The sequence below is a fragment of the Eretmochelys imbricata genome, chromosome 8, assembly GCF_965152235.1.
Source record: "Eretmochelys imbricata isolate rEreImb1 chromosome 8, rEreImb1.hap1, whole genome shotgun sequence".
NCBI classification, from domain to species: Eukaryota; Metazoa; Chordata; order Testudines; family Cheloniidae; genus Eretmochelys; species Eretmochelys imbricata.
In genome coordinates, this window is record NC_135579.1 from 74678057 (window position 1) to 74693731 (window position 15675).

The window sequence follows — 15675 nt, forward strand, 5'->3', positions numbered from 1 at the left end:
GACCCCATCCCCCGGAAAGAGCTCTGGCGCAAGCCCCGCGCCCACCCTGGGGCGCTCCACTCCGCTCCGCGGTCCCCCCGCCCCTAGCCGGGCTCCGGAAGCTGAAGTGGGGCAGCACCGGGCGGACGGTGGCGGAGGAAAGGGGCAAGGCTGGACCCACGTGCTCAGTAGCCTCGTGGCGCTGCTGTGTGCGCCGCCCGGGGCAAGGCGGGGGCGGAGGCGGGGGCGGAGGCGGCGCCCGCACGTGCAGACGGCGCGATGCGCCCTGTGCGGCTGTGTTACCTCTGGGGCCTTTCTTCTCTAGCAGCAAAGGTGGGTTTTAATGTGGTGGACAAGTCGTGCTGAAGGCCCCTGTGCACCAGGCGGGGTTTAACACGCATGAGCAAGAACAACCGCTGCCTTGTCTGCATGCGGATTCTGTTCTGTTAGTTACTACTTCCATGTGAGCTAACACGTGCTAAAACCCATCTTTTTTCCTAGTGGGGGGCACACCTTTACTCCTTAACAGTGCCCCTAGCTCGGGCTCCAGCAGGCCCTACTTCACCGTCTGCAGTGCGTCCCCAATGGATGACAAGGCGTGATCATTTGTTTTCGTTGCACTGAGTGTTGTGACCTGACTAGGAGCCCAGTGTACACGGTCGATACCTTCAGAATAGTTTTGAGTACTTTATAGGCATCAGCAAGACCTTGATTTTACCATAGTTTTTCAGGATTTACAAATTTCAAAATAAATCATCTTAAAAATAACCCATTTTGATATCTATACTAGTAGTTTCAAAGTTGTATTCTGATGTAGCACACAGACAGTAGCACACAGTATATCATGTCTAAGTTAGGGTTATTTGACTTAACTCACACTGCTGCACAATCTAAATTTAAGCCAGTGGTTTGATTGGAGTTCTGCTTTTAGTCCCACAGCTCCAACATTTATTTTTATTCCCAATGTGATACCATCAGCAATTCCATATTTTAGGTCTACTATTTCAGCAAACAGGAGAGAGTTTGTCAGCCTGTAATATCTGATGTATTGCTTATAAATAGTTAATCAGAAATGACTATTCTGCAATAACTCCCCAGCTAACAAGCCCTTAACTGTAGACCTTTTGGTGGTCATCAGCAGGTACTACAGTAAACCTAGATTTCTAAATGCATTTCCGAGACATTTTGCAGTTGTCTTTATAAAGCTTTTCAGCCAGTGCTAATACAGTTTGACCCATCTTTAAGACAATTTTTAGCCATCAAGTTGCAGAGTATTCTACGTTAGATAAATGATATGTCGACTTCAGAAAGCTGAATACGATGGCAATTTCTGGATCTCTTTATGTTACATTTTATTGAGTAATCTAATAATAGGAGCATCTTGTGGACAAAGTGACACTTTTTTTCTCCCATATATTTCACAGATGTAGCAGCATGGTCACATAGAGGTAGGGAATCTATTCCAGATGTCTTACACCCTCCAAGAGGGGTTGGGAACCAGGAGTTGATGGAGGAAAGGAAATGAAGAAAAAACAGAGGAGTGACAAAAACATTAAAGGGGGAAAGAAACAAAAATGAAGACAGGGAAGAAAGAAATGAAGGGCAGAAGTAATAGTGGTCTTCAAGGTGAACGTTTGCCCCACTGGATGATGCTGAATGTAATAATTAGGTACAGAATAAATAAATTCAGTTATTAGATAAAGGCCACATTCCCCTCATGAGCACTATGCAAACTACCCATTGACATAGATGGGAGAGCTGTGGATTTTGGGGGAGTACTTAGTCCTAAACGTATAGGCTGGGTAAAAACCATAATTAAAAATAAAATTCAGACCTCTCCCCAGAATGAATGTGATACATGTGTGTGCATACTAGAATCATTTAATGTTTTTTTCCCTATAACCTTGCCAAGTATCAGAAGTAATTGTGTGAACATCAGTGCAACAATACTTAGCATAGAATATTTCAACAATTTCTTGGAGCTGCTTTTTCTGGATCCGACAAGGAGAGAGGGAATTCTTGATTTAGTCCTAAGTGAAATACAGGATCTGGTTCAAGAGGTGAATATAGCTGAACCAGTAGATAATAGGATTAATGTAATACAATTTAACACTGTTGTAGGGGAAAAAATACCAAAGAAAGTCACCACAGTAGCATTTAACTTCAAAAAGGGGAACTACACAAAAATGAGGAAGCTAGTTAATTGGAAATAAAAAAAGAACAGGCACAAGGATGAAATGCCTGCAAACTGCATGGAGGCTATTTAAAAACACCATAATAGCATCTCAAACTAAATGCATACCTTAGCCCAAAAAATTCAACAATGGTCAAACAGCAGAGTAAAAGAAGCAGTTAGATTAAAAAATACAGTCTTTAAAAATTAGAAGCCCAATCTTTGTGAGGAAAATAGAAACTGGTAAGTCAAGTGTAAAACTATAATAGGGCAGGCCAAGAAAGACTTTGAAGAGCAACTAGTTAAGGACACAAAAACTAGCAAAAAATTGTTTTTTAAGGACATCAGAAGCAGGAAGCCTGCCAAACAGTCAGTGGTGGCACTGGATAATTGAGGTGCTAATGGAGCACTCAGGATGAGGTTTTTGCAGAGAAGCTAAATGAATTCTTTGCATCAGTCTTCACTGCAGAGGATATGGGGGAGAGCCACATCCGAGCCATTCTTTTTAGGGGACAAATCTGAGGAACTGTTCCAGATTGAAATTGATTAAACAAACAGTAATAAGGCACTAGGCCAGATGGTATTCACCCAAGAATTCAGAAGTAGCTCATATTAAGTTGTAGAACTACTAATTGTTATATATTAACCTACTGTTTAAATTTGCTTGTGTGCCAGAGGGTAGCTAGCATAAAGCCTGTTTTTAAAAAAGGCTCCAGAGCTGTTCCTGGCAATTAGAGGGCAATTACAGCTTACTTCATTACCAGGCAAATTAATTTAAACTATAATAAAATTATCAGATATAGTTGTGGAAAAGTCAGTATGGCTTTTTTAAAGTGAAAGCATGCTTCAAACTATTAGAATAGTTGAATAGGTGTACCAAGCTATTAGAATTTTTTGAGTGAGTCAGCAGGCATGTGGATATAGTGTACTTGTCAAAAGCTTTCTGAAAGTCCAAGATTCCTCACTAAACGATCTTAAGCAAACTAAGCAGTCACAGGATAAGACAGTAGGTCCTGTCATAAATCAACAACCGTTATGTAAGCTAGGAAACGGTAGGAATAAATATTTTCACAATGGAGAGAGGTAAATAGCAGGGTCCCTCAAGTATCTGTACTGGGACCTGTGCTGTTCAACATACTCATAAATGATCTGGAAAAAAGGATGACTAGTAAGGTGTCAAAATTTGCAGATGATACAAAGTTACTCAAGAGAGATTAAAATTGGAAAAAGTGCAGGGAAGGGCAATGAGAATGATTAGGGGTGTGGAGCAGCTTCCATGAGGAGATTAAAACGACCTGCACTGCTCAGCTAAGAAAAGAGGCAACTAAGGGGTACTATGATAGAGGTCTATAAAATCATAAATGGTATGGAGAAAGTAAGTGTTATTTACCCCATCACCTAAAACAAGAACTAGGTGTCACCTCATGAAATTAATAGGCAGTAGGTTTAAAACAAACAAAAGGAAGTACTACTTCACACAACCTTGTGGTACTTGTTGCCATGGGATGTTGTGACTGTCAAAAGCATAACTGGCTTAAAAAAAAAAAAGATACGTTCATGGAGGACAGGTCCATCAACGGCTGTTAGCCAAGATGGTCAGGGATGCAACCCTACACCTCCAACTGCCAGAAGCTATGACTTGACGATAGAGGATGGATGGATCAGTCAATAATCGCCCCATCTGGCACTGGCCACTGTCAGAGGTAAGATATGGGGCTATATGGACTATTGGTCTGACCTTGTATGGCCATTCTTATGTTCGGTTTTTGACTTTGTTTATATAGTTAAAGATCTTCAAAAAAGCAGGACCTTATAAAAAGCAAGTGTTATAATAGCATTTCTTGATCTTAAATATGTAATTTGTATGTTTAAATTCTGTTATGATTAATTGATTCTGTTATGTGCAAACCAAATTTTTCATACCCATTTCAGTAAAGCAACATGAAATTTAAAGGAATACTATTGCATTCAGTTTAAACTTTGATTTAGCTTTAAAATTATTCTGTTTGATGACAAATATTCTTTGAATTCTAAATATTAAAAAAAAATGCTGTGTAGCTAAGATATTTTAAAAAATCCCACTATGTATAACCAAAGCATGTTATATAGCACAGTCAGCAAATCCTATTCCCAAGAACACTGCCAACCTTATCAAAGCTACTGGTACATCTATGTACATACATACATACAAACACCCATGCTTCAGACACTCAAACATAGCTGTAAATGAAGTGGAGCTACAAGCCAACATTTTCAAACCTGAAAGCCTAAAGACATTTAGATGTCTAATCAACTCCTATGAAATTTTCAAATGTGGGTGCCTAAAGCCAGTGTCTTAAATCCACCTTTTGACATTTAGATCAGTGGTGGGCAACCTGTGGCCCACAGGCCGCACGCAGCCCATCAGGGTAATCCACTGGCGGGCCACCAGACAGTTTGTTTACGTTTGTATGGCCACCCGCAGCTCCCAGTGGTCGTGGTTCACCGTTCCCGGCCAATGGGAGGTGCGTGAAGCAGTGCGGGCCACAGGGATGTGTTGGTCACTGCTTCACACAGCTCCCATTGGCCAGGAACAGTGAACCGCGGTCACTTGGAGCTGCGGGCAGCCATGCAAATGTAAACAAACTGTCTGGCAGCCTGCCAGCGGATTACCCTGATGGGCTGCAGGTTGCCCACCACTGATTTAGATAGTGCTCTGATTTTCAAAGGTGCTGAACACATGTAACTCACACTGACTTCAGTGGGAGCTGCAGGTGCACAGCGCCTCTGAAAATCAGATCTCTTCTATCTAGATGTCTAAATCTGGATTTAGGGGCCTAGCTTTAGGCCCTCAGGTTTGAAAATTTTGAGTATATTGATTTGTGTTCCCTAAGAAAGCACAGAAATTATCATAAGCCATTCACCACTATCATAGAAGTTGACTAGAAGATGCCTAAAATATGGATATACATATTAAATACATTTTAAAAACTATAAAAATGCTTGCACTTCTTAGGTTTCTAACAAGTAGTTTATTCTAATCCTTTTAAATAGAAGTATAGCATTATAGAATAAGGTGTTAAGTGATTTAAAAATCACTAGAACATGAGCAAAGCAATTCAATATGTTTTACAATACTAACAAATCAGGTTTTCTACAAATAAGATATACACATAGTACTAATCTTAGTATCTTTTCTTTTTAATTCTAATAAATGCTGAAGGGAGCTGTTTGATAATGGATTTGTTGATGTTCAGAAAAAATAGTGGTCATACATTTCTACCAGGATCAACTCTGGAAATAGAATATATGGCCAAGATTACTGACAATAACTGACGTGGGTGAAACAGTTTACTTTCAAAGCACTGGAAACTTGAAGTTCAAAATAAAAGTTAATCAACATTAATACCTCAATTAAGCTCGCTAACCAAACATTTTGAATGTCTTTTTGTAATCAGTTATATTGAAAAGATATTTTTCAAAACAATATGTCAGCAGTGACTAGAACCAGTGATCCAGATGCACACAATAGCATACATATATTCATTGTGAAGGGTTTCCCAAATCAAAGCTTTTTCTGCTTCTCCACCTTAGCAGTTTGATGAAGTTAAGACTTGCACTGAAGATTTTATCATGCTGAAAAACCATTTTGTAGAAGGTATCAATAGGTAGATCTCCATTTGGATCTGCGTATTTCAGGGTTGTCATTGGTGTGTACAGGGTGTTGGTCTGATGGCGAAAAGGTGGATTTTCTGCAAGAATTATCTTTACTGTATGCTGTTAGAATGAGAAATGGGATCTTTAGAGAACATCATTCATCCAAATAGATGTACAAGAATCAACAAACAAAATGACTGAGCAAAGTACCAAAGGTAGCTTTGTAAAATCCTTTAGGAAATTTGACCACATTTTAATCAGGCAGTTAATCCATTAAGACTTTCTTAGGATAATTTAGAAACCTCAAAAAACATGTTTCTCTTTAAGACTAATCAGCATAATTTTATTTTCCAACTTTATTAGAAAATATAGCGGAAGTTTATATTAAACAAAAGTAATATATTTACTATTTAGAACATTTGAATTTGAGATCAGTGGTGGAATGTGTGATTACAAAGCCAGAAATCTGTTTTTTACTCCCACAGGGATTTTTCTCTAAAACTTGCTGTTTGCATCAATAAGACAAGGTAGGTAAAATGGTATCTTTTATTAAACCAACTTCTGCTGGTGGAAGATACAAGCTTTGGAGCTATACAGACATGTATCAGTGACATTTTCAGAGCATCTTTAATACTAATACTGCATCTAGTGCCAACATCAGTCCTATTTCTGAGTACAATCATTTCCTGCTCTTGGAAGTATTGGGCAAGCAGGATGGTGCAGTATTTTGCTTGACCCTTTTATCCTTTAAAAAGCATCATAGTGATTAAATTCTGGCCCAAATGTCTCCTGTTTGGTATTATGAAAGACTTAAGCTTCATTGGGGGTCCAAGGGCTGCATTTTGGTTTTTCGTTTTTATTTGAAATGGATATTGAGGGAACTTCAGCACAGAGTGGTTTCTTAACTAAAGCTAAAAACTACCATATAAACTACCAAAAAAGGCTCTAATACTAATTCCCAATTTGGTGCAAAACAATATTAAAAAAAAATTCAAAATAAAAATTGCTAGCTGGCTCCAATCTACTGCAGCACTGAACTTGGAAAGGAATAAAGGTAGGAGACCCATCTCTTTGTTAGCCTTGTATAGGGTTCCATATGTAAGGGGTTTGTGGCTCCAGGGATCACTGCTGGTTAGCAGTTCTCTGCTCATGCCCAAAGGGTTGTGTCTCTGTATTCTTTAAACCTGTACATAGTGCTGTATGATATGCAATGCATGCTGAACAAATGACAAGTTCTGTCTAAGACCTTAAGAGTCTTAAAACAAAAGAAAAGCAGAGTAATCAAGTGGTGACTAAAGCAGGAGCACTTCATGGAGCAGATTTTCAGGATATTTTTGAGGGTCAAGGAGAACCTTCTCAAACATCAGTTGAGAACATATGGAGGTGGTAAGAAAGAGGACATGAAATTAGATGTAGGCAAAGGAGAGAAAGGAGGTGGTCAGATAAGCATGGGTGAAGCAAAGAAAGTGCAGGGTGAGATTCAGGGTGCATCTTCACTGCAGGGTTAACTTGGGCTCTCGCTTGGGTTTTGCCCCTATCCCATCTCTCTCTCTCTCTCTCACACACATGCACCCCTCTCACCCAAGTTTGGTTGTGCTTTGCACCCAAGATACCTGGCTCATCTGGCGCTATACACTAAAGCTGGAGTGGTATGTTCACTCAGGCTGGTAAGCTGCCCACTTTGCAGTGAGGATACACCCTGAACCCCTCAAGTGCTGATAAATGTCCAAAAAGAAAAGAAGTACTTGTGGCACCTTAGAGACTAACCAATTTATTTGAGCATAAGCTTTTGTGAGCTACAGCTCACTTCATCGGATGCATTCAGTGGAAAATACAGTGGGGAGATTTATATACATAGAGAACATGAAAGAATAAATCTCCCCACTGTATTTTCCACTGAATGCATCCAATAAAGTGAGCTGTAGCTCACGAAAGCTTATGCTCAAATAAATCGGTTAGTCTCTAAGGTGCCACAAGTACTCCTTTTCTTTTTGCGAATACAGACTAACACGGCTGCTATTCTGAAACCTGATAAATGTCCAGTGCTTTCCCCCAATTCCCCCTGTGTGCCCAAAAGGACAGACAAGTTTTCCCACAATTCACTCAGAGAGAATCAGACTGGCTTAGTGTACTGCAGTGCTAAGAACCATGGGATATAATCCCAGAAGTTTTAGCATCTCAAACAGGTGAGTATAACACTAACTCAACGCAAGCGTGGCTTTGCAGTGTGGCCACTCTCACCCAAGCTAGGCAAACTTGCATGTTGATCCACTGGGTAAATTCTGCAGTGAAGACATATTATGCAGGTTGAAGTTAGGGCAGGAGTCTGATTCTGATTTAGAAGCTCTTGCTTAGAAGAACTCAGCCTAAAGGAAGGGTCTCTGTTGATTTGTTGTTTGTTCAAACTACAAGCGTTTGACAGAGGTATATTTTCAACTTGGCATGCAAAGAGTGAGTTATCTCAATTTCAGCTGGAGTAACACACACATCCTTATACGTCAAGATCAGAATGTAGCTGTAAAGTTCTAGCTGCACTCACTTATCTGGAAGAATTAATTGCATGCATCTAAGTTTTCCAACTGTATATTGCTGTAAAAGCTACTAAAGTGCTTCATCATTTAGAAGTGATTAACTGTGGAATTATTAAAAATAAAATACTAAATACAGAACAAGACTGAATTCACAGATATGGTATCAAATGTGTGAATCGGGATGTTTCATATTTACCAGTTTACAAACAACATGAGATTCAGGAGCCTGACACTATTTAAATCAAATTCAAATTAAAAAAATACATTGTATGGGATTTTCAAAGTGCACAGTGTTGGCCTAACTTTGCTCCCATTGAAGTCAGCGGTAAAGCTCTCATTAACTTCAGTGGGAGCAGTGTTATGCCAATGCTGAGGGTGTTAAGAATCACACCCTATAGATCTAAGGTAAAACACAAACAAAATCACTGGGACTCTATGTAAGTTTCCCAGTCCTGCACAGGCAGATCCTTATGCCAGGGCAGAGTCTTATTGAAGTGAATATGGCTGTATAAATGCATACAAATCTGTGTACACAAAACCAGTTGCAGGATCAGGGCCTTACCTAGTATTTCATATATTGGAGGTGGACTGTGTGTCCGACCTTCACTAATGCTGCTCGTAAACATTTAGAATCCATTTCTGCTCTTAGATTCCAAGATGCCCTTAATCACACACTGTCCTTTTTAACTTATGGTTGATCTGAAGGCTGCAAACTTTCCTGTATTTCAACCTCTCCACAGTGATTCAGGCCCTTGTAACCTCAAGCATTCATTTACCCTAGAGTTCTACTTTGGCCTACTTTTGAAGAGCATGTCAGCTGGCACAATGCAACAGCTTAAATTTGAGAGGTGAGTCTGTAAGACTGATGTTCCATACTCTACGTTGTCTACCTACATGCTTCTAGAAGCAGTTCATGGTGTTGGTTGTGCTCTATAAAGTCTCAAATATCAGAGATTGCCTCCAGCTATGTTCTGCTGTGATCTGCTGCTGCATTTCTGTTGTTGGTTCCTGGGATAGTCTGCTGGATTTCACATGGGTGTAGGGGTTTGCACTAGTGGAATCTGAGCAAGAGAGGGGCCATAAACAATGGTAGTAACCCATCTAGATTTCTGGTGGCCGTGCACACTTGTGTCATTCTGACTTCACTGGGTGATTAGATCACATTGCAACTATCCACTCAATGGTATTACAGATTAAGATTCACAGTTGCCTTTTAAAACTGGGAGAACATGATCTTTCTAAATTCTAGATCCAGTAAATGCTTGAGGTTGTGCTTAATGAAGTCTAGTGGGTCAACAACCAAACAGAGCATTCTAAGACTACACAAAATAGTTTGACTAATTACCTCTGCTATGTCCTCTGCACTCTGTCCCAGGCTTTGGAAAATCTGTTTGTAATTTTTAAGGTAAATATTAGTAAACATGTCAGCAGTTTCTTCATCAGCAGCCGAAAGATCCATTTTCATTCCATCTTCAAACACCTTTTTTTCAAATTCTGTGATCACTGGGCCTGGCTCAATCAGACTTAGCCTGTTACAAGAACAATAACATATTGGTGATTTGTCCTTCTATATGGGAAACGTGTAAAGCTATCCTTTATATAGGTAGTGACTGGCTGCAAATAAATGAGCACTTGTTAACATTTTTTAAACAATAAATTCTTTAAGGGGGAGATCCATACCACAGCTCTTGCCCTGAGTATCTCAGACAGGCACTGGGGGTTTCCATGGGAGAAAGTGGGAGAACAACACTGGCTGCACTGCTGGGGAGCAGTGGAACTATCAGTCTAGGGCAGAAGTGGGAGCAGGAGACAAAGCCTCAGCTGCTGGCTCACAGCTGTAGATCTCTGTAACAAAACTTAAAAATGATCGTAAACCTCACTGCCTTTTGGACAAAGTGCTAAATGGATCTCTTTGCTATCTCTCCTACATAGTAGTAATAGTAGAAGTATTTAAAAGAAAGAGAGAGAGAGATCACCCAAAGATTCTCTTTGGTTACCTCTTGGGTGTATATAATTCTGGAAGGCACTCTTATTCTGTGGTACCCACAAAGTACAGTACAAATGCTTAGGCAGAAAGTCCAGCTGCCCAGACTTTTGCTGCTGTTGGGCTCACTGGACCTATGGAGGAGGAGCAGGATTTGCCCAGAAGTGCATAATAGTAAAGCTAAGAAATACTTAAGGTCCTTGCACCAGTTCCTTCTCCAGCTCCATTCTCAAGTTTTAAGTATGAAAAGTCCTTCCTGTTTACAACCATAGTTATCTATTGAACAAGGTTTTTATACAAAAGATTTTTGGCCAGTTCTGTGGCTGGGTTAAAGTGTTAACGAATATCTGTACTTTGCCCCTTATTCCTAAGGGCTATACCAGGCTATTGATTTTTAAGCAGAACTCCCAAATTAAAACTTCTGCACAGTGCTGCCTTTGCTTACATTATCGCTGGTCACTATCATTATCGCAGTTCCACATTTCTCCATGCAACCTTTTTCTTCTTCCTTCTTTCATGCTGCCTCCTATGCCTTTAATGTCCTCTAACCCTATATGCCACAAAGATTTCTTGTCTCCTTTAAACCCCTTCTCAGAGCCCACCTATTTACACATACAGTAATTCTCTACTAAATTCTCATTAGAAACTAATACATTTTAAGTAATGATATAAAAAAAGTTATGAACTACCATGTAAACTACCTCACAATCTTATTTTGTGCATCCCTTTTGCTCATGCTCTGTTCACTTAGACTGTAGGCATCTCCTCTTTCTGTCTTGCTTTGATTGATTTCCATTGTAAACTCTTTGAGGCAAGGCCCCATTTTTATTCACTATTGAAAGTGCTACATACCACTATGTTGTTATATAAACGTCTCCAATAATCATTATAATGAAAGTCATTATTGATCATTTTCACTAATGTATCTGGGTACTACAGATTAGAGAAAACATTCTCTTTGAGATACACATATTACCTGACCACATCCCCATAGTACGGTAGATGAGAGACCAGGTTTCCAGGGATGTATATGAAAGCTATACATATTTTTTCAAAGCTAAACTTACTCCTAATCTGAATGCTGTAGGTCATGTTTATTTTGTCATTTAAATGTTTGCAGTACTTTGGTAGGGAGGGCAAGGGAACTTCTATAAGAAGGTTTCAATGGCTTCTTGTGAATGTATAGCTTCAATTCAAGAGGAAAAATTCTTCATCCTCTTTCTCCAGGATAGCAGCCTGCTATATAAGGGTTGTACGACTCCTACTAGCTCAAGATATATTTTAAAGCACAGTCTGATATGTACCTCACACCTTTGGGTCAACACTTACTGAAGTTTAAACTTGAGTGCTTGTATGGCTAAACTTTCACAGAATCCTTCCACAGCAAATTTAGATGCAGCATAAACATCATTGAACAAAATACCTGAAGGCAAAAACAAAATAGTTACAGATCATGTTAAGATCATTTTAAGTTTTTGAGGGGCTTATATTTCCTAAAATATAAGCTGTTTGTGGTTATGAGAGCATGAAAAAAAATCCTCATGATTTATGTTGCGCTAATTCAAGTTATGAAGATGTTAAAACCACTCCTATTAAATGCACTGGGGTGACCAAGCCTTTTTTTGTTTGTTTGTTTTTTTTGCATACCTGCTGAGCAGCGATTGTCTCCTTTGCACCCTGACTATTATGATCCCTAGGTGCCATTGCAACTGGCACAGGTTAGAGCAGCCTTCAAGCTGTTCCTTGGCCAAAGCAGAGGATCTAGTGCATGGTATTTATGCTAGATATTTTGTGGTCTAATACAGCGATCTACATGTGTAATACAATCTGCAGCATTTGGCATGGCAGCTGTGTTGCAATGCAAGCAAGAGATCTAAGATTTAAAAGATTTGGATTTTTCACTTCTTGGTGACTCGGAGGAGGCAATATTACAACCCTCTAAGATGGATGGTGAGCATCATGTTGCTCATTAGCAACTGTTAGTAGCCAAGGCCTTGACCCTATAACTGCCCACTCACATGAATAATCCATATGTGAGAGGCCTATTAAAGTTATTGAGAAGATGCATACAAGTAAGTTTATGCAGGGTGGAGCACCAAATTAAGAGCAACATTATCTGGCTCTAAAGTGAGGTCCATTTGATGTTTCCCCTTTGGGGGTTAGTGGCAACACCTGGGTGTCTAGTAAGAGGGAAAGCCTTACAGAAAGGAAATACTGATTTGATAGTTTGGGATATGGAGGACTTGGGACATGGAGGACTCCAATGGAGGTGGGAAAGGACCTACTGATCAAACAATTAGAATATTTCAGTGTAGAACTGTTGATTCCATCTTTTTGTTCTGTTTTTTTTTGTGGGGGGCAGAGAGAGAGAGCAGTGTTGGAAGACCAACTTTGTATATACTGCTTGGAATATTTTCCTGTGTCAAATATGTGAATTACTAACAGACTGCATATGTACTAAATCTTTTTAAGGCAGAGCTTTTTTTAAAGCTAGTTTCACAAAATACCTGTGCATAAAAAAAGTGTATTAAAATGTGTTGGTCTTTCCTGCATAGTCCCTTCAAGCAAGACACAGAGACAAGTTTCCACATGAAATCACTTTTTGAAAAGAGCAAAGTGCTACTTTCCAGAAAAATCAGACATCGTTATTATGGTCCTAAATCTGCCAGCTTTACTCACAAGCAGTAGTACTTTACTCTGCAAGTAGTCCCATTAAAATTAAATGAGAGTACTGACATAATATATTACTCAGTGTGAGTAAGAATGTAGAACTGAAGCCCATGTTTGTAAATTGGAAACAATAACTTCATATACTAGATCGCATTCACATTTTTCTGAACTGAAAAATGTGAGTTTTAAATTACAAATAATTAGTACATAATAATACTTTGCCTTGTATTCCCATTACACTACTTATTATAACTATATGTCCACTCTTTCTCTTCTTCATATCAGGTAAAATCTCCTTCAAAAGGCGAACCAATCCGAAGAAGTTTGTGTCCATCACAGTTCTCATCTCATCTATGGTCTGGCATTCAATAGGTCCAATGAGCCCCATTCCAGCATTGCTAACTGTACAGATGCAAAACACAATAGTGAGTAGTAACGGCAATAAATATTAACTTAGCACTTTCACTGGAAAACACATGGTGGTATAAATGAGTGACTGGAATAAGGGATTAAAACACACAAGAGCAATTAGTTATTCAGCTTCTCACTGAAACCTTGAGATTACATTTGACATGGAATGTCTTTGCTTTTACTCAAATACATTTTAAAATATCTGCTATTCTGAAGTTTTTCTTGTTTATTTCTGATTTATGCCTTACTTTTTTTCTTTAAATCAGGAAAAGATAAGGGAAAAAATGAGCAAAAACTTCCCTATAATATTTGCTTATAATTCAGTATTAAGAATTAGGGGCCCAATCAAGTCAAATGGCGTCTCAGTTTACTTCACTGGGTATTGGATCAGGCCTTAGTATGTTTGTTTGATATTTTTGGTCTACTTTGTGTTTAGCGCCTCATAATGTCAGTTTATTTTTTTTAAAAATGAACTGGCATTGGTTGAGAACTTTGTCACTATGTGGGGGTCAAGAGAAGATTCCATTTGAGTGCTTGTGGTTTCAAAAATCCAGAATGGTCATGCCATAATATGAACACTTGATAGTAAGAAGTGGAATGTCAAATTGGAGCATAGTGCAATTTGCAGAAAATCATGTTAATTTGCACCTTGCTGTTCTGCTGCTCCCCTATCATCTCCCCCCAAAAGGCAGGCTCTGCTTCCTCTTAGCCAAGATTTAAAAGCTGAGGGTGTAGTTAGTTGCCATATTATGTTATAATTTATTTTTACAAAATATATTACAGAAAATTTACTAGTAAAGTATAAAATAAAATGGAACTATAACTGTTATTAGAAATTAACCATGTGCATTTGATGATGCATTAGTCTTTTAATTATTTATTCACTTACTTGCTAATTCACAAAGGTTCACCCTATTGTTAGAGCAAATAAATAGGGGTCTACTGTGTTCAGAGGGTAGAGGTGGTCTTAGGTCTCAAGCACAGGATGGATAATCAGGAGATCCAAGTTCTGTTCTCAACCTTGCCACAGACCTACTGGATGATTTTGTAGAAGTCATTTGATCTCTTTGTGCCTGAATTCAATTAATTAGTATTTGTAAAATGGCTTGAGAACCTTGAATGGAAGACGTTATAGAAGTGTACAGTATTATTGGTTTTATACTTAAATCCATAAACATTTTTAGAAAGAATAATATGTTACTGAAACATCTCTGAAATATTTAAAAGGACCCTTAAATTAAATCTTGTATCCTGACTTCTTGTCCATCTTTCATTTGTGTTCATTACTTGCCTAATATATCAATCCTTCTGTCAGGGATGCTACTGACGCAAGTTTTAATAGACTCTTCATTGCAGACATCCAGTTGTTTAATTTCCAGGGTTTTACCCAAGGTTCTGCCTGCAGCTTCTGCAAGTTTGTCCTTCCTGGTCAGATTCCTCATGGTAGCATACACTGTAAAGTATTATAAATAAGTAATCAGAAATGTAACTACAGAGAAAGCTTTTCCTTTGAGAATGACAGGAGACACAAGTTACAGTGCATACAACCTTTAAGTCTGTATTTTAGTGCTTAGATATCTTGGTGATAGGGCCTTGATAACAACCTAAAACAGAATGTATTTTAAATTTTTATATAGTGCTTCTAACTTTCCTAAATCAGATTTTGGGAAGGAGCGAATGGAGAAATAAACCACTTATACAGCCACGTTCATAGCTATGTGTTTTTATTTCTATATCAATTAGGGAAGATACGGTAGAAAAACTAAGCCCAAGATTTTAAATAACGGGTGCCAAAGTTAGGCTCCTAAGTCCACATTTAGGCACCTAAATAATGAGTTAGAAGCCTATCTTTAGGTACTCATTTTTGAACATCACAGCCAGTGTATTTAGCAAAGCAGCCAGGATTTTACATGGGAGTGAAACAAATGATTCCTCAGACTGCAGAATTGTTTTGCAAGATATTTATCATCGTATAGATCAGCTTTAATATTACTGTGACTTAATTACTCTAACTTCCATAAATCCATACAGTTGTTCCCTGGTGAATAAGACACTTACTGAGAGTAAACCTGATCTGAATTGCTAAATTTATTTAGTCAACTACATACAATTGCAGCAAATATTTCTGTTTTGTAAGGCAGACAGTGGAACCAAGTTTTCCCTCTCCTCCCTCATGGGAGTAAATGCAAGGAAGAAATACTGAATCCTGCCTCTCAGAAACAAATTGCTAATTTAATTAAGGGCTCCCAGACACAATGTTTCTCCTCCTAAAATTAGGAATTGCATTTACA

General features: G+C 38.7%; 2 protein-coding genes and 1 long non-coding RNA gene across 3 annotated transcripts in view; 1 reads left to right on the forward strand and 2 right to left on the reverse strand.

Moving 5' to 3' along the window:
- Positions 1 to 12: 12 nt before the first annotated feature.
- Positions 13 to 14680, forward strand: LOC144268680 (uncharacterized). Its single transcript, XR_013346832.1, has 3 exons — positions 13 to 312; positions 1404 to 1648; positions 13259 to 14680. It is a non-coding gene; the product is annotated as an uncharacterized LOC144268680 (long non-coding RNA).
- Positions 5408 to 11751, reverse strand: LOC144269135 (retinol dehydrogenase 8-like; the record flags this gene model as incomplete). Its single annotated transcript, XM_077824634.1, has 3 exons — positions 5408 to 5908; positions 9665 to 9848; positions 11633 to 11751. Coding segments are annotated over 3 exons (537 nt in total), but the record flags the coding sequence as incomplete, so codon positions are not given.
- CCDC18 (coiled-coil domain containing 18) overlaps positions 14669 to 15675 on the reverse strand; it is a 73288-nt gene continuing 72281 nt past the window's right edge. The window contains exon 29 of the mRNA XM_077823804.1: positions 14669 to 14837. Coding sequence (XP_077679930.1) covers positions 14768 to 14837 — 70 coding nt within the window. The 3' untranslated portion in view covers positions 14669 to 14767. The remainder of the gene's footprint in view (positions 14838 to 15675) is intronic.